Source organism: Sapajus apella, unplaced genomic scaffold (genome assembly GCF_009761245.1).
Source record: "Sapajus apella isolate SASKATOON/1434 unplaced genomic scaffold, GSC_monkey_1.0 scaffold130, whole genome shotgun sequence".
NCBI lineage: Eukaryota > Metazoa > Chordata > Mammalia > Primates > Cebidae > Sapajus > Sapajus apella.
In genome coordinates, this window is record NW_022437070.1 from 1,899,153 (window position 1) to 1,924,263 (window position 25,111).

The 25,111-nt window shown below is 51.6% G+C and overlaps 1 protein-coding gene across 1 annotated transcript in view; it reads left to right on the forward strand.

The window, feature by feature from the left end:
• The first annotated feature begins 819 nt into the window (after positions 1-819).
• Positions 820-25,111, forward strand: part of NOVA2 (NOVA alternative splicing regulator 2) — a 37,050-nt gene continuing 12,758 nt past the window's right edge. Inside the window, exons 1-3 of the mRNA XM_032262582.1 lie at positions 820-965; positions 13,249-13,392; positions 20,099-20,265. Of these exons, the coding sequence (XP_032118473.1) occupies positions 881-965; positions 13,249-13,392; positions 20,099-20,265 (396 nt within the window). The 5' untranslated portion in view covers positions 820-880. The remainder of the gene's footprint in view (positions 966-13,248; positions 13,393-20,098; positions 20,266-25,111) is intronic.

The window sequence follows — 25,111 nt, forward strand, 5'->3', positions numbered from 1 at the left end:
CGTGCTTGCTTGGAACCGGACCTGGCACACAGTAAGTGCTCAATAAACGTTCATTCAAGGTGAGGAGTCGGGACGGCTTGGAGGAGTCCGGGTTCCTCCCCAGCAGCCTGGGGGAGTCCGGTCCAGATCTCTGCCGCCGGGAGGGGCGTGGCCAACTCCGAGAGACGTGGTCCAGGCTTCAAGGATGGACCAATGGGGGCGCCGAAGGGCGTGGCCCTACCCGGCATGGGCGTGACCTCGCGAGGTAGGAGGGGCCAGGCGCTGTGGGAGCCTCCGGGAAGAAGATGCTCGGGCCAGCAGCCACCGCCAGCCCCGTCGCTGCCACCGACCGCGCCCGCCGCCCCCCCGGGCCCCCACTAGCGGCCGCCTCCACCTCCCACCTCCGGCCACGCTCCTCCGGCCCCCCACCCCGAGAAGGGTTTGGGGGGCTCGGCCCTCTTGCCCCGGGGAGCCAAGAAGAGAGGGGGTTCCCGTCCCCCCAGTGGCGCGTTCAGTCCCCAGCCTCTGTGGTTCCAGGAGAGACCCCACCCCTCAGTTCTCTCCCGGCCCTTTCGGAGACCCCCCGGGCCCTGCCATCCTGCTCACAGCCGCTCTCCAGGCTCTGTCAGCCCCCCGAGACCCGCCCCCCCCCCCCCCCCCCCCCCCCCCCCCCCCCCCCCCCCCCCCCCCCCCCCCCCCCCCCCCACCATGAGGATGATGGCCGCCGGCGCGGTGCACGGCCTCTTCACGGCCTCCGCGGCCCCGCAGCCGCCGCCGCCCCCGCCGCCGCCGCCGCCGCAACCCCAGCCTCCCCAGCAGCCGTCGCCGCCGCCACAGCAGCCTCCGCCGCCGCCGCCGCAGCCGCCGCAGCAGCAGCAGCCGCCGCCCCAGGCCCCCCCCCATGGAGCCCGAGGCCCCGGATTCCCGCAAGAGGCCCCTCGAAACGCCCCCCGAGGTGGTCTGCACCAAGCGCAGCAACACGGGAGGTGAGAAAGGGCTGCGGCTCCGGGCGGGGGAGCGGGCTGGGGACCTCGCCTTTCTCCATCCTTCCCCCCCCTCCCATGGCAGGTGCAAGGGATCTGGGGAGGGGAGAGACACCCCTCCCCGAGGCTGGGGACATAGCGGGGAGTTGAGGAGGGGGCCGGACCTCCTCCTTCTCTCGCCGAGGCCCGGGGCTGGGAGCTTTGTCTGCGAGGAGAGGGGTTGGGGGGGAGGGGGTGATAAGTGTCCTTGGGGGGCGCAGAGGATGGGGGGCGTGGGAGCCTCAGGGTGGGTGTCTGTGTGTCCTTGAGGGGTGTGTGATATGACCCTTTCGGGGCAGGGGTGTTCCTGGGGCTCGCGTGTCCTAGCTGGGGGAGGGGAAGGAGTAGAGGCCTGTGGACCGGGAGCTTCCCAGCCTCCCTCCCTGGGGATGTCCTGAACATGGGTTGTCCCGGAGGGAGGCTTGTGTGGCCCTGGCAGGATCGTGCGTGGGGACAGGCTGGGTGGGTGTGTGGGGTGAAATGGAGGAAAGGGTGGGTGTGTAAAGCTAGGTGGGAGAATGTGAGGCTAGGACAGGTGTGTGTGTGTGTTTGCGTGTTTGTGTGTGCCCTCTACGGCCTGGATGTGTGACATTAGGGATCAGGAATATGACAGCGTAGAGGAGGTGTGAGAGAGAGACAGGGGCAAGAGGACAGGGGCTGGGCTCCATGTTTGAGACCCTCCAGCGGGGTACGTGTGACAAGGGAAGGTGTGTGCTTGTCACCCCCGAGGGGGCTGTGGCAGAGAGTGTGACACATGAGTGAGAGGGTGTGTTAGATGCAAGGGGGTGTGTGGGGGACGCCGAATGGGCTGGCCCTGGGCGTGAGCCAGAAGAGGCCGTGTGGCTCAGAGGAAAGGGGCTCAGGGTGTATGACACAGGTGTGGCTGGGGCAGGATGGGACCCGAAGAAGCTGGTGAGGGGCTGTGACAAAAAAAGGGTGTGGGTGTGACTCCAGAGAGGCTGTGGCTGGGTGTGACACATGGAGGTGTGCAACAGTGACATCAGAGGGGGTGTGTGCAATAGGGAAGGTGGGTGTATGACGAGGGAGAGGCCGGGGCTTGTGGGTGAAATGCACGAGGGTGTGTAAAAGGGAGAAGGAAGGATGGGTCCCCATGTGACAGGGCACGTGTGTGTATGACACCAAGCTCTGTGTATGGGTGTAACAAGGAGAGGTGTGTGTGTGTGAAATGGCTGAGTGTGTGACACCAGAGATGGGGGGATGATTCTGCCTGTGTTTGACAAGGGAAGGTGTGTGTACTGGAGATTGCCCAATGTTTGACACCACGGAAGGCGGTGTGAGGGACAAGAGGGGACCTCCCTGGGTGTGTGACCGAAGGAGGTATGCGTACCAGAGAAGAAAAAGCCCAGCTGGGAACTCTAGGTTCATGTCCTACAGTTCATGGGGGGCTCAGGAAGAGGTGGGGTTTATTGGGGTCCTCAGAGCCCAGCCCTCTAGCTCCCTGGTAGGAGGAAGACCCCAGAGCGGACAAGCCCCTCCCCGCGGTCACCTTGCCAAAATCTCCACTTCCTCTGGCCTTTTCCTCCGGATGGGAGAGGGATGGCTTCAGGCAGAGTGCACCCTTTCCTCTCCACCAGGCCTGGTAGTGGGTGGGGTGGGGGCCTGCCACCTCCTGCCTGCAATTGAATACAAGTCGACTTTCTTCCTCCCATCCTAGCCTTCCCCAACCTCCATCCAGGTGGGACAGGAATCAGGGACCCCCTGGATGCCCGTGAGGGTGTCCAGCAGAAATTGGAGGAAAGGGAAGTTGGGGGAGGGGATGGGAGGGAGTTTCCTGTCCTTCTGCTCCCCCACCACCAGCACACACATGAATATGTCCCCGACTTCCTTCCCTCCTTCCTGCCTCACTGCCGTTCCCAGTCCTGGAGAGATCAGGGACCCAGGAGGTCCCTGAGCCCAGCCAGACTGTCTAGCCCTCCACCCACCAGCCTCCAGAGGGTAGGGGGTTCCCACCTTTCTCTTAAAGGGGCTGAGATGCTCAAAATCTGATCACTTCAAAGCACAACTTAACACTGACGCCACTGCTGCTAATAACAGTCACACCTGCCTACTTGGCAACTACTATTCTGAGATATGGGTTATGGACTAGACCCCTGGGAGGGATGATCTGAGCATCTTTTAACAGATGAGGAAAACTGAGGCTCAGCAAAATGAAACCACTTGCCCAAGGTCACACGATTTCTAAGTGATGGAGCTAGAATTTATCCAAGCCTGGGCTGCCTGATTCTGGAGCTCCTGGACATAACCACTGTGCTATCCTGCCTCCCTCCACAGCGGGGAAACTAGGACAAGCCTTGAGGGACTGTCTCCTCTGGACTGTCTCCCACCCCACTTCTGTTTACCCATAGGAAAACTGAGGCCGGGAGATGCAGAGGGATGGGCCTCCACTGACAGAAACACACTCAGGGGCAGGGCTGGGCAAGGGTCCAAAATTGAGGGCTTCTTTTGATAATGTACATTCATAGCTGGGGAATGCTAGGTCAACCCATTCCCTTTCCTGAGCCTCAGTGTCCTCGTCTGCCATATGGACACATAAAAATGACCACAAGGGGCCAAGTGCAGTGGCTGTTGTTTGCAATCCCAGCCCTTTGGGAGGCTGAGACAGGTGGATCATTTGTGGTCAGGAGTTCGAGACCAGCTTGGCCAATATGGGGAGACCCCCGTGTCTACTAAAAATACCAAAATTAGCGGGACATGGTGTCAGGCACCTGTAGTCCCAGCTACTCAGGAGGCTGAGGCAGGAGAATCGCTTGAACCTAGGAGGCAGAGGTTGTAGTGAGCCAAGATCACACCACTGCACTCCAGCCTGGGTGACAGAGCAAGACTCTGTCTCAAAAAAAAATGACCGCAAGGAAAATAGTAACAATAGCTACTTATATTGTTGTTTCATGCTTTACATGCAATTTCATATCATTCTCCCAACATGCTATGGTGGAATAATAATCAGTTGTAATTGTGGCTAGCACATATGATACTACAGTACAACTTGAATTATTATGGGAAGTGCTTGACATGGATCAGTTTTTTAATCCTTACAATTCTATCTTGTTAACCCATGTTACGAATGAAAAACTGAGGCACAGAGAGGTTAAGTCACTTGCCCAATGTCACTCAGCTGATAAGCAGCAGAACCATGAGGTGAATGCAGGCAGCTGGCTCCATTGTGTGGGTAGACACTAGAATGGACCCTATTTTCAGATGGGGAAACCGAGGCTGAGAGGGGTGAGGGCTTTTCCTGGGTGTCCCAGCAAGCAGTGGCAGACAGGACAGATGATATCCTTGCCCCTCCTGCCTGCGTCTGGGAGCAGATGAGAGAAGTGGTGGAGACGCTGGCGGTTCACACTCGCTTCTGGGCACTGTGAGTTGCTGGCAGATGCCGCTGGGAGGAAAACAAGGCACCAAAGGCAGGAAGACTTGGGTGAAGAGGTTGGATGGAAACTCCAGTCAGGGATTCTTTGCAGAAATAAATGACCCCAGTCTGGCGGGACAATAACAAACAGTGCCCCCTTGATAGAGATCCTAACTTTTACACTGCCACTGTGACCCCTGTACTCCTGACTGTATGCCCGCCTCTGTCAACTCCCCCAAAATAAAAACCCATATACAGACACACATAACACATCTCACACCCTCGGCCTAGCTTACACCAGCCAGATCTTGCTCCTGACGTCCCTCTTTTTTTTTTTTTTTTTTTTTTTTGAGACAGGGTCTCATTCTGTCACCCAGGCTTGGAGTGCAGTGGTGAGATCATGGCTCACTTCAACCTTGACCTCTCCGACTCAGGTGATGCGCCCACCTCAGCTTCCCCAGGAGCTGGAACTACAGGTGTGCACCACCATGCCCCACTAATTCTTTGTATTTTTTTTGTAGAGACAGTGTCTTGCTGTGTTGCCCAGGCTGGTCTCAAATCTCTGAGCTCAAGCGATCCACCCACCTCAGCCTCCCAAGGTGCTGGGATTACAGGTGTGAGCCACCATTCCCAGCCACATCCCTCATTCTTTTTGTTGTTGTTGTTTGTTTTATTTTGTTTTTTGAGACAGTTTCGCTGTGTCTCCCAGGCTGGAGTGCAGTGGAGCTATCTCGGCTCACTGCAACCTCTGTCTCCTGGGTTATTAAAGCGATTCTTGTATCTCAGCCTCCCGAGTAGCTGGGGTTACAGGCATGCACCACCACACCTGGCTAATTTTTTTATTTTTAGTAGAGACTGAGTTTCATCACGTTGGCCAGGCTGATCTTGAACTCCTGACCTCAGGTGATCCACCTGCCTCAGCCTCCCAAAGTGCTGGGATTACAGGCATGAGCCACCACGCCCAGCCACATTTTTTTTTTTATCACAAAGTCAACATCACCAGGGTTAAGAGCCCCCTTCTAGAAGGAGATCTTTCAAGATTCGTATCTTGGCAGTGTCATGTGCTTGGTGTGGAATCCTCAGGCGAGTTATTTCACTGCTCTGAGCCTCAGCCTGCTTGTCTGGAATATGGAGGCAGGAAGATCCACCTCTCTGGGCTGTCTGCATTAGATGAGATTGCGTATGTGAAGCACATAGCGTAAGGCCTGATAGATGGTAAGTGCTCAGCAAACAGTCGCTATCATCATCATCATCATCATCATTATTATTATTATTAGTGCCACTGAGAATGTCATTTTCCCTTTCACCATCCAAGGGTGATTCACTCCAAGAAAACCATGGCCCACCTGCCTTTCTCTCACTCAGAGACAGTCACAACTCAAGGCAGCATCACACCTTTCAGCATCTCATCCCTACAGAAGCACACTCTGGTTGTATTGCATTTCACACCAAATAGGCAACACCGCCATTCACAGAAACACATCACATGCCTGAAGTCCCGCCCCTCCTCAGCGGCACTGCTCCCACCCCACACCCTCACCATCCTCTGCCAGCAGGATCCCCACAGGCTCCCGGACAATACCAATGTCAAACCCCAGCCTCCTCGTACCCCCAAAGAACATGCCAGCCCTCCCATCCCAGCCCCCAAACAAAACCGTGAGGTGCCATGATGGCAATGCCACAACATCAATGTTGTCTTCAGACAGACAAACACCAAAAACAACACCTCGACAACCCACACCCCTTCATCTTTCCTTTTGTCATTCAGGACCCCCAAATCAAAGCCGCCTTACAGGGTGAACTCTCTGACACTAAAATAGGCCACTCTTACAACACCCCAAATCTCTTGGGGTATTATTTATGGAAGGGGAAAGGGAGTATTTGCTGATTACTTTTTTCATTTTTGAGATGGAGTCTTGCTGTGTGGCCCAGGCTGGAGTGCAGTGGTGCAATTTCAGCTCATTGCATCCTCCACCTCCCAGGTTCTAGCAATCCTCCTGCCTCAGCCTCCCAAGTAGCTGAGAGTACAGTTGTGCACCACCATGCCTGGCTAATTTTTGTATTTTTAGTAGAGACAGGGCTTCACCTTGTCTGCCAGGCTGGTCTCAAACTCCTGACCACAAGTGATCCGCCTGCCTCAGGCTCCCAAAGTGCTAGGATTTTTGAAAGCCTTCAGAAGCATCCCTGAGGGAGTGGATACAGAAGGGGCAAGGGCAGAGACTCAGAGACTAGAAGGGGAAAGACGGTACCTTTCCAAGGTGGAAATGTTTGAAACTCCTCCAGGAAATTAATCAGGAGACCTGAACTTGCTCTCTTCAGTTCTTCAGACTCTGCCATTGGGTAGAGGGAGCTGCCTGGACACCAGGAAAGTGCGAAGAGTGGGGTGGGAACAGGTGGGTGCAGAGTTCTGGCACGTATATTCTGCCTCACTAGAAGGAAGAACTTTCTCACAAGCAGTGCCTTTGTTGTTCAAACAGGGTAGGTGTGCGTGATGGCTGAGGGCTCCGAGTTTGGCTTAGATCACGTGTCTGCCCTTGCTGCAAGGAAGGCTGGTCAATAAAGAACTGGTTTCTTTCTGGGGAGGTAGGATTCACGTGGTGGGGAACTCCCACAAACAGAAAAGGTGTGCAGAGCATTCTGGGAAGGGCCAGCACAGACTGATGCTGACAGTGAGGGCTCCTGGGGATTCAAGTGCTGAGTATCTGCAGGTGGGACGTGTTAGCCAATTGGCGTCCATAGGAGACTCACTTGAAGAAGGGGTTCAGGGGCCAGATTTGGGCTGGTCTGATACAAGGACCACCAAGCCACCCACAAGATGATTTAAGGTGGTCCTTGGACAAATTTTTTTTTCATTTGTGAACATTTTATGTTTATATTAATGTACGTTAGGGAGAACAAAAATGTAACCAGCCCTTCAAGCTCCAATTATTAGCAATGATTTTTTAATTTCTTATTTATTTTTGAGACGGAGTTTCACTCTTGTTGCCCAGGCTGGAGTGCAATGGCACAATCTCACCTCGCTGCAACTTCCACCTCCCAGGTTCAAGCAATTCTCCTGCTTCAGCCTCCCAAGTAGCTGGGATTACAGGAATGTGCCACCATGCCCGGCTAATTGTTTGTACTTAGTAGAGACGGGGTTTCACCATGTTGGTGAGGCTGGTGTCAAACTTCTGACCTCAGGTGATCCACTCGCTTTGGCCTCCCAAAGTGCTAAGATTACTGGTATGAGCCTCCATGCCCGGCCTAATTTCTTCCTTAAATTGATGCATTTAGGCTGGGCGCAGTGGCTCACACCTGTTATCTCAGCTTTTCGGGAGACCGAGGGGGACAGATCCCTTGAACCCACAATTTCAAGACCACCCTGGGCAACATGGTGAAACCCCATCTCTACTAAAAATATGATAAATAAGTAAGTAGATAAGTGCATTGAAATTTAAAAGGAATTTGAAGGAAAGAGATCTTGTATGTGAGGTTCCCTGCTGTATTCCCAGCACCTGAAGCAAGGACTGGAAGGTGATGGGTGCTCAGAAAGGATTTGTTGGAGGAAGAAAGCAAAGAAGGAGAGAAGAAAGAATAATTGCAGTACAGAAGAACATAAAAAGGGCAGAATTCTAGACAGTGGCATAAGAAAGACAGGAATTAGAGAGAGGCTGAGGGTGGAGAATGGAGACAAGTTCTCAGTTGTATCAGTGAGAGAACATTTCTCCTCCAAGAAGCAGGGAAATGTTTGGGACAGCCTGCTAGGGGGATGGGTGATTAAGGAAGTGAGATCGCCCCTCCTTCTCCTACCTCTCAATCCAACTGCCAAGCCCCGAGTATTGGGAGCTTGCTGTGTGTCTGATGCTGTGATAAGCATTGAACTTGTGTTCATGGTGTGAGCAATACTGATGATGATAGCTAACATTTCTCAAATGCTCTGTGTGTCTGGGACCGTCCCCAGTACCTTTCCTTATATTTTGTCATTTAATTAATCACAATAACCCCATGAGGTAGCACTATCATGATTCCCATTTTATAGATTAGGAAAACTGAGGCCCAAAGAGGTGAGGTGACTTGTCCAAGGCCATAGAGCCCATCAGTGACAAAATTCACTCTTTTTTTTTTTTTTTTTTGAGACAGAGTTTCACTCTGTCATCCAGGCTGGAATGCAATGGCACAATCTTGGCTCACTGCAACCTCTGTCTCCCAGGTTCAAGTGATTCTCCAGCCCCAGCCTCCCAAGTACCTGGGAGTACAGGCATACACCACCACGCCCAGCTAAATTTTGTAGTTTTAGTTGAGACGGGGTTTCACCATGTTGGCCAGGCTGGTCTTGAACTCCTGACCTCAAGTGATCCACCCACTTCAGTCCCCCAAAGTGCTGGGATTACAGGCATGAGCCACCACACCCAGGCACGAATGTCATTCCTAGTCTAGGGTTGTTTCTGCTGTTTCATACAAAAATTCTCCGGCACGGTTTGAAGAAGTACAAAAGAGAGGGGGCAGAAAATGGGGAAGAGGGTGACACCAGTTTTCTTCAGAGAAGATGATAACCTTCCACCCTTAGAGGGAAGCGGGGGAAGATGCTGTGGCTCGAGAGAAGATGGGGAGTGAAATTGAAGAAGCAGAGAGAGGATGGAGTCCTAGGGATTAGTGAGAATTACCTCCCCATCTTTCTGAGCCTTCCAGAGATAAAGGACCCCGTATCTGTGACAAGTTTAGGGTCAGGGTGGGGAACAGGACATCTCCGTGAATCCATGGAAGAGAATGAATTCAGTAGGGGTCAGGATGATTGGTAAGAAGGCACCAGAGAGGGGTTAATTACCTAATAGGCTTATGGTCTGATTAGCAAGTTTAAGAGGATTGCCTTGGTTTCAGACAAACTCCTTCATTCTGGACCCTTCCCCATGCCTGCAAAGCCACAGCTAGCCCCTCTTCCCACAACCCCATCTTAAACACGTAAGGGAATGCAGAACTTTCGTCTTAAGAGACCAGGCGGAGGCCGGGTGCAGTGATTCTCGCCCATAATCCCAACACTTTGGGAGGCCGAGGCAGGTAGATCCCTTGAGCTCAGGAATTTGAGACCAGCCTGGGCAACACAGCAAAACTCTATCTCTACAAAACATTTTAAAATTACCTAGGAGTGGTGACATGAGCCTGTAGTCCCAGGAACTTGGGAGGCGGAAGCAGGAGGATCACTTGAGCCCGGGAGGTTGAGGCTGCAGTGAGCCGTGGTGGCAACACTGCACTCCAGCCTGAGTGATACAGAGAGAGAGATCAGGGAGGGATAGAGCCATTTCTCTTTTATCTGCTCTATATGTTGAGGTTTTTTTTTGTTTTGTTTTTTTTTTTTGTTTGTTTGTTTGTTTTGAGACAAAGTCTCACTCTGTCGTACAAGCTGAAATTATATAGTGGCGAAATCTCGGCTCACTGCAACCTCCGCCTTCCAGGTTCAGAGTCTCCTGGCTCAGCCTCCTGAGTAGCTGGGACTACAGGCATACACCACCGCACCTGGCTAATTTTTGTGTTTTTAGTAGAGATGGGGTTTCACTATGTTGGCCAGGCTGGTCTTGAACTCCTGACCTCATGATCCACCCACCTTAGCCTCCCAAAGTGCTAGGATTACAGGCATGAGCCACCATGCTTGGCCACTGTATGTTGAGGTTTTACATAAGACATTGAAAATAGGCTTCTTGCCCACATGCTGTGGCTTACCCCTGTAATCTCTGCACTTTGGGAGGCCAAGGCGGGCAGATCACCTGAGGACAGGAGTTCGAGACCAGCATGGCCAACATAGTGAAACCCCATCTCTACTAAAAACACACCAAAAAAATTAGTTGGGCATGGTGGCAGGCACCTGTAATCTCAGATACTCGGGAGGCTGAGGCAGGAGAATCGTTTGAACTTAGGAAGCGGAGGTTACAGTGAGCTGAGATTGCGCCATTGCACTCCAGCCTGGGTGACAAGAGCAAGACTCCGTCTCAAAAAAAAAACCATAGACAAGGGAAAAAAAAAAAAAAAAAAGGGAAAGAAAAAATAGTCTTCCTTTGCTTAAAAGAAAAAGTTGAAAAACCATTGGGGGGATGGTTTAAGACCTTAAGATTTGGAAGCAGGATGGCCTGACTCCTCCCTTTCTTTTCCCAGTGCTTATTGCAAACCTACTATGTGCTGTTCAAGTTTCTGGGACACTGTTCAAGTCCCTGGGACAAGGCTGAGCTCTACGGTTGTGGTCCACAGTGGACCTCTGTGATCAGTTACTCTGAAAGCGTGAAACAGGAGGATTCATCCCATCCTTGGGGTTCAAGGAAATCTTCCAAAAAGAAGCAACATTTCAGTGGGGACCTAAAGGACAAAAGAAATTGACTGGGGAAGGGAGGCTGCCAGGCACAGAGCGAGCATGCGCCAAGGCCCTAAGGTGGGAGGAAGCAGGGAACATTTAGGGAACAACAAGTACACTGAGACCGGTGGCTCACGCCTGTAATCCCAGCACTTTGGGAGGCCGAGGTAGGTGGATCACCTGAGGTCAGGTGTTCAAGATGAGCCTGACCAACATGGTGAGACCCTGTCTCTACTAAATACAAAAAATTAGCCAGGTGTGGTGGCACATGCCTGTAATCCCAGCTACTCAGGAGGCTGAGGCAGGAGAATTGCTTGAACCTGGGAGGTGGAGGTTACAGCGAGCTGAAATTGCGCCATTGCACTCCAGCCTGGTGACAGAGTGAGACTCCATTGCAAAAAATATAAAATTTTTTTTAGTAGAGATGGCTCTCCCTATGTTGCCCAGGCTGGCCTTGAACTCCTGGGATCAAGCGATGCTCCTGCCTCAGCCTCCTCCCAAAGTGCCGGGATTACAGGTGTGAGCCACTGAGCCTTGCCTATTATAAGCCAGTTTCCTGACCATGTGTAAAGCATTTTGTTAATGTAGACTCAAGGCAAGTATCTAGCTGGCGAATTTTTGCATTTTTAGTAGAGACGGGGTTTCGCCACGTTGGCGGGGATGGTCTCTATCTCCTGATCTTGTGATCCGCCCACCTTGGCCTCCCAAATGCTGGGATTACAGGTGTGAGCAACCACACCCGGCTAAAAACATTTTTTTAAATTAGCTGGACACAGCAGCTGGGCACGGTAGCTCAGGCCTGTAATCCCAGCACTTTGGAAGGCTGAGGTGGGTGGATCACTTCAAATCAGGAGTTCCAGACCAGCCTGACCAAAATAGTGAAACCCCATCTCTACTAAAAATACAAAAATTAGGTTGGTATGGTGGCAGGCGCCTGTAGTCCCAGCTACTCAGGGGCCTGAGGCAGGGAAATCGCTTGAACCCAGGAGGCGGAGGCTGCAGTGAGTCGAGCTTATGCCACTGCACTCCAGCCTGGCAATAGAGCAAGACCCCACATCAGGAAAAAAGAAAAGAAAAGGAAAATTGGCCTATAACAAAGAATGGCCAAAACTCCACAGGCCGCCACTGGTACTGCATCTGGGTTTTTGAGGCTGTCCGTCATCGTGCTGGTCTCCCGGAGTGAAAGGTGTCAAGCAACGAGGGGAGGTGACTGAATGAGAATTGGATTTGAGTCCGAACCCAGCAGCTGTGTTAGCGTCCTTGGGCCGGTGGTGACTGTGGGCTGGTGCCTTCACTTCTCTGTGCCCCTCTGTACCTCAGTTTCCTCTTGTGTAAAAATGGAGCTCATTCTACCCACCTCACCCGGAGGTTGTGAGGAACGGACAAGATCAAGCTCACAAAGCACTCAGCACAGCGCCCGGTCAAAAGTGAGTGTTGGGAGCATCTCCAGCATCCGGCCTTCCTCCACCTCCCCCCTCACTGCTTCCACTGGTCAGACCTCCATCACCTTTGGCCTGGACCATTGCAGTCACCACCTCCCTGGGCCCCCAGCTCTCCCACTGCTGCTTCTCATAGTCTGCTCCCCTCATGGGCATCAGAGGACTCCTCCTAAAACCTAAGTCAGGTCACATCCCTCCCATAGCTCCCATCTCACTTGGAGTAAAAGTTAAGGACCTCACTGTGGCCTGCGAGCCCCATCACCCCTCCCTACCAGCACCCTTCTCTGTCCCCATCTCCTCCCATTCTTCCCCTCTCTCATCCAGCCCCAGGCACAGGGTCCTCCTCACCCCCCCGGAACACCCCAGGCACTGTCCCACCCCAGGGCCTTTGCGCTTGCCTGTCCTTCACATAGCCACGTGGTTCCATTCCTTCCTCCATAGCCTGGTGATCATAATAGTTCAGAGCATGGACTCTGGAGCCAGGTGGGCTTCAAATCTCTCAGCTCTGCTGCCTACAAGTGCCCTTGGGTGATTTCTTCACCTTTGTTTCCTCATCTGTCTAACAGGTTCCTTCATAGGATAAGTGTGAAAATTAAAAGGACTAGTATTTGGAAAGTACCTAGAACAGTGTAGCGCCTGTCAGGTGCTGCAGAATTGTGTGATGATGAGTAAAGCATTCCACATTCTCAGCAAGAGCTTCCCTGGGCTCTCTCTCTGACACTGCAGCCTCCCACCCTCCCTGACCCCCTTTTTCTGCCTTTTTTTTTGTGTCATTAGGAGTCCCACCATTTGACATGAAATATACTGCCTGTCTTCCCTACCTAGAAGAATGTAGCTAGCTGTATGAGCTCTTGGCTGAATCACTAAAAGTCTTTCGGCCTTGTTTGCCTCATTGCCCACAAATCGGGGAGCTTTGTCTATTTTCTTCTTGGCTCTTTCCCTAGACCGGTGCCAGGCATGGAGCAGGTGCTCAGTAACTATTTGTTGAATGAATGAATGAGTGAATGAAGATCATTATTTGTATTATTCTCCATACTGTTACTGTGACCCCTAGGGTGTCCTCTGCTCCCCTAAAGGTGGAGGTCCCTCTCCCACTGACTCCCTCCACCCTGTGTGCCCCCGCAGAGGAAGGCGAATACTTCCTGAAGGTGCTGATCCCCAGCTACGCGGCGGGCTCCATCATTGGCAAGGGCGGGCAGACCATCGTGCAGCTGCAGAAGGAGACAGGAGCCACCATCAAGCTCTCCAAGTCCAAAGACTTCTACCCCGGTGAGCCTCGGCCCAGGTCTCTGCCCTAGGCCTCTCCGCCCTTTCTCCCTTTCTCCCTCCCACCTGGGCCCTAGATGGTGGGAAGGTCTGCCCTAGGGACAGTGACAGTGGTGGGGAGGGGGCCTCCCCTCCCCCTAAGAGGACAGAGTTGCCCCCAGCCCGAGGGGCCTGGCCGAGCAGATGGGGGTGGGGGCAGGGCAAGACAATGGGCCTGCTGCATATTCATGAGCTCATTTGCATGATGGGCTGGCAGATGTATCTCTTCCTACACACCTGCCCCCTCTGGTCAGTTGGAGGAGCGAGGGTGGGGAGGGAGGCAGGTGTCAGGGCGTCCCTCGGGACTTGGGGGCCCGGCCAGCCATGTTCCACACACGTGCCCCCCCTCGGATTTCTGTCACCCCCTCCTGCCCAGTCTCACTGGTTTTCTCTGTCTCGGTGTCATTCTGTATGTGTCTCCTTCTCGTTCTGTTTCCGACTTGCCCATCTCTTGCTCCCCTCTGCCTCTCTCTGCCTCTTACCCCTCTGTCTGCCTCTCTGTCCATCTCTCCCGTTCTGTTTGGATATCCCCCATTTCTTGTCCTCTTCATCTGTCCTCTGCTTTCCCTCCCCCTCACCTCCTCTTTCCCCCTTTTGTCTTCTCTCTCCCCATCCTTTCCTTCCCTCCACCTCTTACAGTGTCACATTTTTTCTTTCCTCCTCTCTCTGAACGCTGTTCAGTCATCCGTTCAACCAATACCTACTAGTCCCCTCTCACTGGGGTCCTTCTCTGCTGGCGTCACCCATTTCTTTCTGCCTCTGCTCATCTCTCTCTCCCTTCCTGTGCCTCTTTTTTCCCCCAAACCTCAGCTCCCTCCTGGTTTTTCTTTCCCTTCCCCAAACCCAGTCCCTTTTCTGCCTCTCCTCTGCTCTATCTTCCTCCCCCAACCATAAATTTTCCAGGGCCCCTCCACTCTCTCTATTCCCCCCAAAATCTCTCACCCCTCCCAAGACCAATGCCCAACAAGCTTTGACATCTAGGCCTCCAGGGAAGGCCTCCTGAAGTGCATCTTTGGCCGAGTGCTGGTTCTAGTTCATCCTTAATCCCCTTGGATTTTTTAGGTCAAACACCAGAGCTGGAGCCCAGGGTCAGTACACGCTCATTCTCTCTCTCTCTCTCTCTCTCTCTCTCTCTCTCTCTCTCTCTCTCCCCCTCTCCTTTCCTCCTCTCTCCACCACGCACCCCCCTCCCCAGCCTCCCATCTCACTAAGCAGCTTTGGCAAGAGGTTTAGAGAAAAATCGAGTGAACCAGGCACACCTCCTCCTTTTCTCTTCCACTCTGGCCCAGTTTTCCCCACTCCCCTGTAACCCACAAGATAGGGATAAGACCTCTGTTTGGAACGTCCCTCTGAGGACACTTGGTTCCTTGCTCCTGGATCACACTCTGTGCCATGAGACATGTTGTCTGTCCCCTCAACCCAATGACACACCCCACAGGCAGCCAGGAGACCCAGAAGGTGGGACAGACATTGGTCCTCCCAGGTCAAGCAGTATTCAGACAAGCAGCAGGAACCAGTGTCTCTCCTCAGCCCCTGGACACATAGTCAGCCCCCATCCCCACTCCTGGTGTGGAACTTGAGATCACAGAGCATGAGCCAGCAACTGACTCAGAGATACAGGACACAGCCCCCTCCTTCCTAGCCCTGTCCCCAGGACTTCCCAGGACCCCACAGGAATGCAGAGAATGGAAGTGCTACTGCAGGAGACAAAAAACATTTCCCTCCACTCCTGGCTTGACACCCTTTCATCCATCCATCCATTCATTCATTCATTCAACACACATTCCCTGAGTACTTCCTCTGTGCCAGCCCTGTGCTGGACAGAGATGGGGACAGTAGCAGTGGCTGAAATGTCCCAGCCTTGCTTCCTCAGTTCTCACATCCCAGTCAGGGAGGCCGACCTCACACCAGTGATGACCCAGAGTGCTCAGGTCTGGGACAGGGAAGTCCAGAGGGTGGTGGTGGCTGGAGCCCAGGTAGCACAAAGGACCCAGCCCAGAGAGATCAGGAAGAGCTCCCTAGAAGAGATGACTGGAGCAGTAAGGAAGAATGAGCGAGGCAAAGTGCAGAGAAGTGTGCTCCAGGAAGACAAAACAGCAGACTCAGAGGCCACTAGGTAGTGTGGGCAATGTAGCCAAAGCAGAGAGGACGTGTGAGAAATGACCATGGAGAAACTGAAAGGGTGCTCTGGGCATAGTAGGTTTACATGCACGTGCACGCACACACACACACACACACACATACATACACTCATATACACTTTCACATACATTCACACACATCACACACACACTTGCACTCACATGCACACATACATACATTCACACACGCTTTGACACACACATCCTCACACACGCACTCACACGCACTCACACATACACACTCACACATGACACTCACGCACACTCACACTGGCACACACACATACACACATTGGCACACCACTCACACACACACACACACGCTCATACATACACACACACTCTCACACCCACACAAACATACATTCACACACATACACCTATACACACATTCACTTACACACACATACACACACACACTGCACTTGTGTGTCTACTACATGAAATAAAAACCTACCTGGCACTTAGCCCCAAGGGAAGGGCAGAGCACACAGAAGGCCTCCCCTCCTTGGTGATGGATCCCCAAGCCCTAGATTCAATCCATCCTGGTCATACATGGAGCAACTAAGATGCAGAAAAAGGCAGGTACCTTGCCAAGGGCAACACAGACTCCAGTGTGCCAGCCTAGGGATAGAAAACGCCCTCTGATGTTGAACGTCTGCATGAAGCTTTGGACCCTAACTGCTGAAGAAAAGCACAGACACACACACACTTTTTATTTTTATTTATTTATTTTGGGACAGGATCTTGCTCTGTCACCAAGGCCAGAGTGCTCTGTTGCCCAGGCTGGAGTGCAGTGGCATGATCGTGGCTTGCTGCAACCTCGACCTCCTGGGCTCAGGTGATTCTCCCACCTCAGCCTCCTGAGTGGCTGGAACTACAGGTGTGCACCACCAGGCCTGGCTAATTTTGGGGGGTTTGTTTTTTGTTTTGGGGGGTTCTTTGAGACAGAGTTTCACTCTTATTGCCAAGGCTGAAGTGCAATGGCGCAATCTCAGCTGACTGCAACCTCCATCTCCTGGGTTCAAGCGATTTTCCTGCCTCAGCCTCCTGAGTAGCTGGGATTACCAGTGTCCGTCACCATGCCTGGCTAATTTTTTTATTTTTAGTAGAGACGGGGTTTTGACATGTTAGCCATGCTGGTCTCAAACTCCTGACCTCAGGTGATCCACCCACCTTGGCCACCCAAAGTGCTGGGAGGTGAGCCACCACGCCCGACCTGTATATATATATATTTTTTGTAGAGATGGGGTCTCGCTATGTTGCCCAGGCGGGTCTTGAACTCCTGAGCTCAAGCCTTCCATCCACCTCGGCTTCCCAAAGTGATGGGATTGCAGGCATGAGACACTGTGCCCCACCACACACACTTTTAAAAACATGTTTATAGATTTATAACATACTTGTATCAAAGTCCAAACTCTTGAGTGACTACTTAATACATTCATACATGTTCTTTTTTAGTATCAAAAATACGAAAACAAAACTGTTGTCATTTTATGCGTCCCTCCAAGACCCACACATAGAGCTGATCACTCCCTGCACCCCAAATTTAGCAGAATGCACAGGCTCTGAAGCCAGACACCTGGGTTCAAAACCCTGAACATTCGCTACCATTTGAGTGAACTTGAACAAACCTTGAGCCCTCTCTTGCTGCAGTGTCCTTAGCAGGGAATCAGGGACTATATGAAGTAGAAGTATTGCCTACTTCATATATGAAGCGAACACATATATATAAAGTGCTTTAGCTAGGCATGGTGGCTCACATCTGTAACCCCAACACTTTGGGAGGCCGAGATGGGTGGATCACTTGAGGCCAGCCTGGCCAACATGGTGAAACCCCATCTATACCAAAAATACAAAAATTAGATGGGTGTGGTGGCACACACCCCTGTAATCCCAGCTACTCAGGAGGCTGAAGCAGGAGAATCACTCGAACTGGGAGGCAGAGGTTGCAGTGATCTGAGATTGCACCACTGCCCTGCAGCCTGGGTGACAGAGCCGAGACTCTTGTCTCAGAAAAATAAAAATAAAAAAGTACTTAGAATGGTACCTGACACTTGGGTTGTATAAGGGTCAGCTGTTAATATTAGATACTTTTGGGGCTTAACCGAACCCCCCCTCAAAGTCCCTGTGGGTCCTCTTATAAGAACTACAAGGGGATGGGAGGTCAAAGATTTCTGAGTTGGAAGGAAGCTTCACAGAGATGCAAACCCTCGGCCAGCTCTTCCTGGGGCATCCACCTCTCTCTACCCCGCCTCCCAGTTCCCACCCCAACCCACACCCTTTCCTATTTACACCAGATGGAGGCAGACTGCAGGCTGACTCACCCTTGGCTGAGACCAAGCCATTGTTCTGGGGTGGCGGGGTATTAAGAGTGAGGAACATGACCCAAAGCGGGTGGGGGATGTCAGCTACACAAGTGACCCACAGACAGTGACGCCCAGACACATGGCGAGGCTGGCCTGCCAGACTGGGAAACGGCAGTCGAGGAGTCAGGGTGGTGGCACCGGCGTGCTGCACTGAAGTGCCACCGGACACTGACACACACCCCAGGTATCCCAGACACACAGGCACGCAGCACACACTCAAGACCCCCCCTTTTTTTTTTGAGATGGAATCTTGCTCTGTCACCAGGCTGGAGTGCAGTGGCACGACCTTGGCTCACTGCAACCTCCGCCTCCCGGGTTCAAGCAATTCTCCTGCCCCAGCCTCCTGAGCAGCTGGGACTACAGGTGCACACCACCACACCCAGCTAATTTTTGTATTTTTAGTAGAGACGGGGTTTTACCGTGTTGGCCAGGATGATCTCAATCTCTTGACCTTGTGATCTGTCCACCTCAGCCTCCAAAAGTGCTGGGATTACAGGCGTGAGCCACTGTGCCCAACCACACTCAAGACCTTTTGCCTTCTCAGGGGCAGGATCCCCTTCAGGGAGAGAGAGACACACAATCACACTCCACACATCACACATATCCTGGCTCACTCAGGCATACACATTCTCACACAGACTGGTCAAGTTTTCTTTGTCTCTCACTGTAATTAATTCACACACTCAGACACACACATACACAAACACATCAGTCATCCTAAAAGTCCTGCAATCCAACACCTGAGTCTACCTGTCTGTCTCTTTCTCTCCTTCTCATGTTCACACACACCAATCCTAGGATTTTGCCTGTCTCCTATACATACACACGCACACACATCATCCAAATAGTCTTAGAAACATCCAGAAGTGTGTCCGCCTCTTTCACTTTCACAAACACACGTACACACACAGATGCAGACACACACACACTGCCATCCAGTCTCAAAGTGGTATATATTTATTGTGCAGCCTCAATGCCACTTTGTGAGATTCTTTTGTTTCTTTCTCTCAAACTCTCACGCGCACTCAGCTCTGTCTGACAAAGAGTCTACATAAGCTTGATCATCAAAGTGACACCAAAGTCTGTCCCACACACAAGGGCACACACAAACATCTTCACCGGAATCACTGTGTTACATGGTCTGTTTATAAGGCAGTCTCGCACTTTATCTTCTACAAACACAGATTAGGATCATCTAGCCAGTCCTGCCCAAATACACACACACACACACACACACACACCACTCACCAAACAGCCTCGCAGACACACACTAGTCACAGTGTCACCCAGAGTCTCTCCCACACACATATCTCAACACCCCCCAGTTTCTCTCTTCCCCATCCCCCCCCTACCCAACACACTCATGCAGAAATGAGAAGGATGCCCAGGACAGAGCCATAGCCAGTATCTGGAGAATCTCCAGGAAAGACACCCACCCACCTCCCTCCCCAGTTCCTTGGTCCCTACTCCTTCAAGAGTAGTCTTTGACCCACCCTGTTCTCCCCTGTCCACACCCCTGCCCTCCCCCACCCCTCAGCCCTCCATCTGGTGGGCTCAGACAGTCACTCAGGCCTCTCCTCTGCCTCCCCCATCCCCCAGCTCTTCCCCATCCTCTCCAAAAAGCCCAGAGGCCGACGCTGCAGGCTTTCAGGGGTTGCCATGACAACAGGGCCTCGTCCCTCGTCCCCCTGGGGGTGGGCTGAGGACCCGGCCAGCCAGACCGATAAGGGGGTTCCAGTTACTGTGGCAACCGTTGCAGGCCTGAGCTCTCTGCTTCCAGAAGGGGAGGGGAGCGTAGTGAGTGAATGGTTGCCAAAGCAACCGGGGAGCCGCAAGAACTGAGAAGAGGCAGCTGAGCCCTGTCTCCCCTGCCCTGGGCTGCTGTGGGCATCGCAAAACACTTAAGCATCATTCTTCCATCCCTAGAGGTTGTTTTAGGGGAGGGAGATGAAATGCAGATTTTAAAACAGGATTCCACTCATTCTCCCAGCTACCCATCATGGCCTGGGAGCCCATGCCCACTCCCCCAGGCTCACCATGTGATAAGTCAGGTCCACTCTCTGGACCTCAGCTTTACCCTTCCATTAAATGGGGCCTGTCTCTCAGGAATGCCCCCATTCCTGTCTGATGAGTGCACCCTCTCTCTCCCTTGCTCAACAGGAACCACAGAGCGGGTATGCCTAGTACAGGGCACGGCAGAGGCCTTGAATGCTGTGCACAGCTTTATTGCCGAGAAGGTCCGAGAAATCCCACAAGCGATGACCAAGCCTGAGGTGGTCAACATCCTTCAACCCCAAACCACGATGAACCCCGACAGAGCCAAGCAGGTCAGCTGGGGCAGAGACTGGGTTACTGTAAAGCTGGTGACATTCACGAAGAAACATTCCTCCCACACCACTGCATTACTATGAGGTTCAATGGGACAAAGCTGATAAAAACCTCATCAGTCAAAGACCACACGGCAGTGGTTAGTATTATTCTTAGGGAGTCAGCTCTAATAGTATAGAAAAGACTCCAGACCACTTGGAATGGGCTTGATTCAGAGAGGCAGTGAAGATCTGGGAGAATGTGGCCTGATCCCCTACTGATTGATCCTTCCTTCCTAGGATTCTCTAGTTCCTCTTCTCCCTTCCACCTCATCCCATTGTCTCTCTGAACGACCTGCCTCCCACTTCCTGTTATCACCGGAAGTTACCTCAGTGACAGCTCAGCCACATCCAGACGAGTGTAATTACAAATGGCCTCTCATCTTCCTTCCCTCCGTAATTAGCGTATGGGAGTAGAGGTGGTGTTTCATTAGCGAGAGAGGAGGTGGGTCCCTCTTCTACACAGCCCTCTCTAGGAAGGAATGGAAGAGGGAGGGTAGCGCCCCTCCGTTGCCTAAGCTACGGGGAAGTGGTGGCATAGGGGCGTGGCAGGGAGTGGCCAATCGCTTCCCGGGCCTCTCCGGTTGCCATGACGACTCAAAGCCCCGGGCCGCGAGGTCTGGACCCGGAAGTGGGTAAGGGAACGGGAACGCGGGGCTGGTTCCCATTTTCTCTCCCGTCCCCACTCCCCTGTGCTTGCGTACTCCGTGCAATGGGGCGAAAACCCCTAGGCTGGCCGGAGGGCCCCTTGCGAGGGCTCCTTAACGTCTACCTAGAGGCAAAGACAGGAGAGAAGGCGTCGTTAAAAGGAATCTGGAATTCTTGAGTCCTGACGTTGCCCTGAGGTGAAGCAGACCACGGGCCTGAGTTTCCTCAGGCTCTTGGGGAAACAGTGGGCGGAGAACCCTGGAGGAGCTTTGCCGGGTGGAGCGCTCCCCCAAAAAAGACAGCGGGTTTGGGGCGTGGAGCGCGGCAGCTGTCCTTGGTGCTGAAGCGACTCCGCTCCTCGCTCCCCGCCAGGTTTCTCCCGAATACCTTCCCACCAGTAGGGCACAAGTTATCCACAGTTTACAGGGAGGTGAGGGCATTGCCTCTTCCCTCCTCCTTGGTCGTGGCCACAAGGGACTCAGGGTTCATCAGGAGTTTGTGAATGTTGCAGGGAAAGTGGGGTCAGCACCATCTGTGCCTGAGCCTTCCACCGCCTCCCCCCTAATCCACAGGAGCTCTGAAACAGTGGAGTCGAAAGGTTATAGAACCAGGATTTATTTTCTGCCTTGTTACTCGAGTGTTCCAAAGGCTGAGATCACAGCTGACGACTCAGGCTCGGGGCTCTGTTGTTGAGTTGAATGATTCTCCGTACAGTACTTTCTTCCTGTGTGTGACCTTGAGCAAGTGACTTTGATTTCTCCGTGCCTCGTTTTTCTCATCTGTAAAATGAGATTCATTATGGTGCCTCCTTAAGTAAGGGTGGTGATTAGTGTTCGTTGATGTTTGAAAAGCACATAGCTTGTGTGTGTAATGCATAGAAAGTAAGCCCAAAGAATGTTCTCTGTTGTTACTGTTATGAGACTTTTGAGTCAGGAAACAGGTCTACTTCTTTTCTGCCTTGGACTTGCTGTGTCACTCAGAGCCCCTTTCCTTCTCTAGGCCTCAGTTTCTCTTTTATTACAGTACAGCGGCTGGGCCAAACCAGGGATTACAAATTACTAATTAAATAACTAAAGCATTCAAAAAGGGAACAAACTGCTTAAGGATTGTACTCTCTGGAAAGAGTATGCCATCTTTAAAGGAAGAGGCTGCCACTCAACTCCACCCAATTCTTGCACTTTGGGAACACGGACATAGTGCTAACCACATCTTCCAAATTTTTCAAAAGAAGCCAGACATTTTTTAGATCACCTGATTTTAAAATGTTGACTCTGGTTTTTTCATTTATTAATATATATTTGTCTGAGACAGTCTCATTCTGTCATCAGGCTGGGGTGCATGGTGTGACCTAGGCTCACTGCAGCCCCGACCTCCCAGGCTCAAGCGATCATCCCAATCCCACATCACTGCCTCAGCCCACTGAATAGCTGGGACTACAGGTGCACATGACCATGCCTGGCTAACTTTTGTGTGGTTTTTTTGTTTTTGGTTTTGGTTTTTTTTAGATGGAGTTTCACTCTTGTTGCCTAGGATGGAGTACAATGGTGTGGTCTTGGCACACTGCAACCTCCACCTCCCGGGCTCAAATGATTCTCGTGCCTTAGCCTCCCAAGTAGCTGGGATTACAGGCTTCTGTTACCATGCCCGGCTAATTTTTTGTATTTTTAGTAGAGACAGGGTTTGACCATGTTGGCCAGGCTGGTCTTGGACTCCTGAACATAGGTGATCTGCCCGCCTCGGCCTCCCAAAGTGCTGGGGTTACAGGTGTGAGCCACTGCACCCATCCCTTAGCTAATTTTTGTATTTTTTGTAGAGACAAGGTTTTACCATGTTGCCCAGGCTCATGTCAAACTCCTGGACTCAAGTAATCCACCCACCTTGGCTTCCCAAAGGGCTGGGATTACAGGCATGAGCCATTGGGCTAGGCCAACTCTGTTTTAAAACACTATGAAGGTCGAAAAAAAAATACGGCTGTAGCCTGACTGGGGCCTGAGGATCACCAGATTGCCACCTCTGGGTTACACCAGTGGTTCTCAGCCCTAGCTGATATCTGAGTCGTCTGGGCAGCTTAAAATGCAGATTCATGGGTCCTAGCCCAGAACCACTGAATCAATATTTCTGGTAGGGCTTAGGAATCTGAGCATGGACTCTGGCCTGGGATCAGATCCTGACTCTACTGCTCACTACCTGTGAAAGAACTTATACAAGTTCTTTCCTTGTGTCTCTATTTCCCAATCTAGAAAATGGGGTAATAATAACACCTTTCTTAGGGTTGTGGTAGAACCTAGATAAGTTACTGTATTAAACTGTGTTAGCTGTTGATGCTGCTTTTGTTGTTATTATTGGTAGTAGTAGTTGAAAATTTCCATGGGCTTGCAAATCACTGGGGCAGATGGTCTGTGGTCCTTCTGGCTCTAAAACTTCAACAATTCTATGGCTCTGTGATTCCAAGATTCTAAGCATGTATTATCTAAGATTCTACTGTTCTGATGTCTTGGGATTCCAACATTATGTGAGTTTGCATCTGCAGATCTTTCTAAGATGCTGTGGTTCTACAATGCAGGGTCTACTATGAAGGCAGCTGCCACTGTCTTAGGGCTTCCCATGTGCCAGGCACTGGGCATCACTTTAGTCACTGAAAGTTTCCAATAACAGGCCGGGAGCAGTAGCTCACACCTCTAATCCCAACACTTTGAAAGGCCAAGGCGGATAGATCACCTGAGGTCAGGAGTTCAAGTCCAGCATGGCCAACATGGCAAAACCCCTTCTCTGCTAAAAATACAAAAAAACTGCTTGTTCTACCACAACCCTAAGAAAGGTGTTATTACCCCATTTTCTTGAAAAATTGCTGGGCATGGTGGCATACGCCTGTAGTCTCAGCTACTTAGGAGGCTGTGGCAAGAGAATCCCTTGATCCTGGTAGGCAGAGGTTGCTGTGAGCCGAGATCATGCCACTGCACTGATCATGTGGGTGACAGAGCAAGACTCTGTCTAAAAAAAAAGAAAGAGGAAGGCGAAGGTTTCCAGTAATAATATAGGGTAGGTGTGGTTATGCTAATGCTGGGGATGAGAAAGGTGAGGCACAGAGAGGTGAAGACATTTGCCTAAGGTCATACAGTTACTAAAGAACAAATTAGGAGGCTGGATGTAATGGTTCACACCTGTAATCCCAGCACCTTGGGAGGCCAAGGTGGGTGGATCACTTGAGGCCAGGAGTTCAAGACCAGTTTGGCCAACATGGTGAAACCCCATCTTTACTAAAAATACAAAAATTAGCTGGGCATGGTGGCAGGCATCTGTAATCCCAGCTACTCCAGAGGCTGAGGCAGGAGAACCACTTGAACCTGGGAGGTGGAGGTTGTAGTGAGCCAAGATCACACCACTACACTCCAACCTGGTTGACAGAGCAAGATTTTGTCTCAAAAAAAAAAAACCAAAAACAAAAACCTAGGACTTGGACCTTGCTGTGTTGTAAAAGCAGCAACCCTGCTGACTGAGTGGCTACCAGAGAGCAGGCTGCCAGTGTCTCACTGAATATTTGCACAGATTGTTCAGATCAGGAATAGTATGCCCGTTTTACAGATACGGAAAAAGAGGCTCTGAGAAATAAAGGGACTTTTATAGACCACCAGCTAGGAGATGGAAGAGGTAGGAATTTTCTTAAAACCGAACTTTACTGGGCACGGTGGCTCATGCCTGTAATCCCAGCAATTTGGGAGGCCAAGGTGGGCAGATCACCTGAGGTCAGGAGTTCGAGACCAGCCTGACAAACATGGACAAACCCCGTCTCTATTAAAAAATAAAATAAATAAAAAATTTTTTAAAAACCTAACTTTATTTGCCCCATATGATTAACCCCTTGTACTCAAACCTTTTCTTGGCTAATCTATCCTTCCTTCACTGCTTTAAAATATTGCATCACAGACGAAATACCATATTATTCCTGGTTCTGGCTATGAACGTGCTGTTCCAACCCTTTGATTTGTCAGGCTGTTGGTTTTTCCTGGTGATTTAAAAAAAAAACAGCTCTGTTGAGATTTAATTTGCATACTCTAAACTTTACTGTTTAGAAGTATACAGTTCAGTAGTTTTGTTGTATGTTCACAGAGTTGTACATCAATTACCATCTAATTCCAGAACATTTTCATCATGCCAAAAA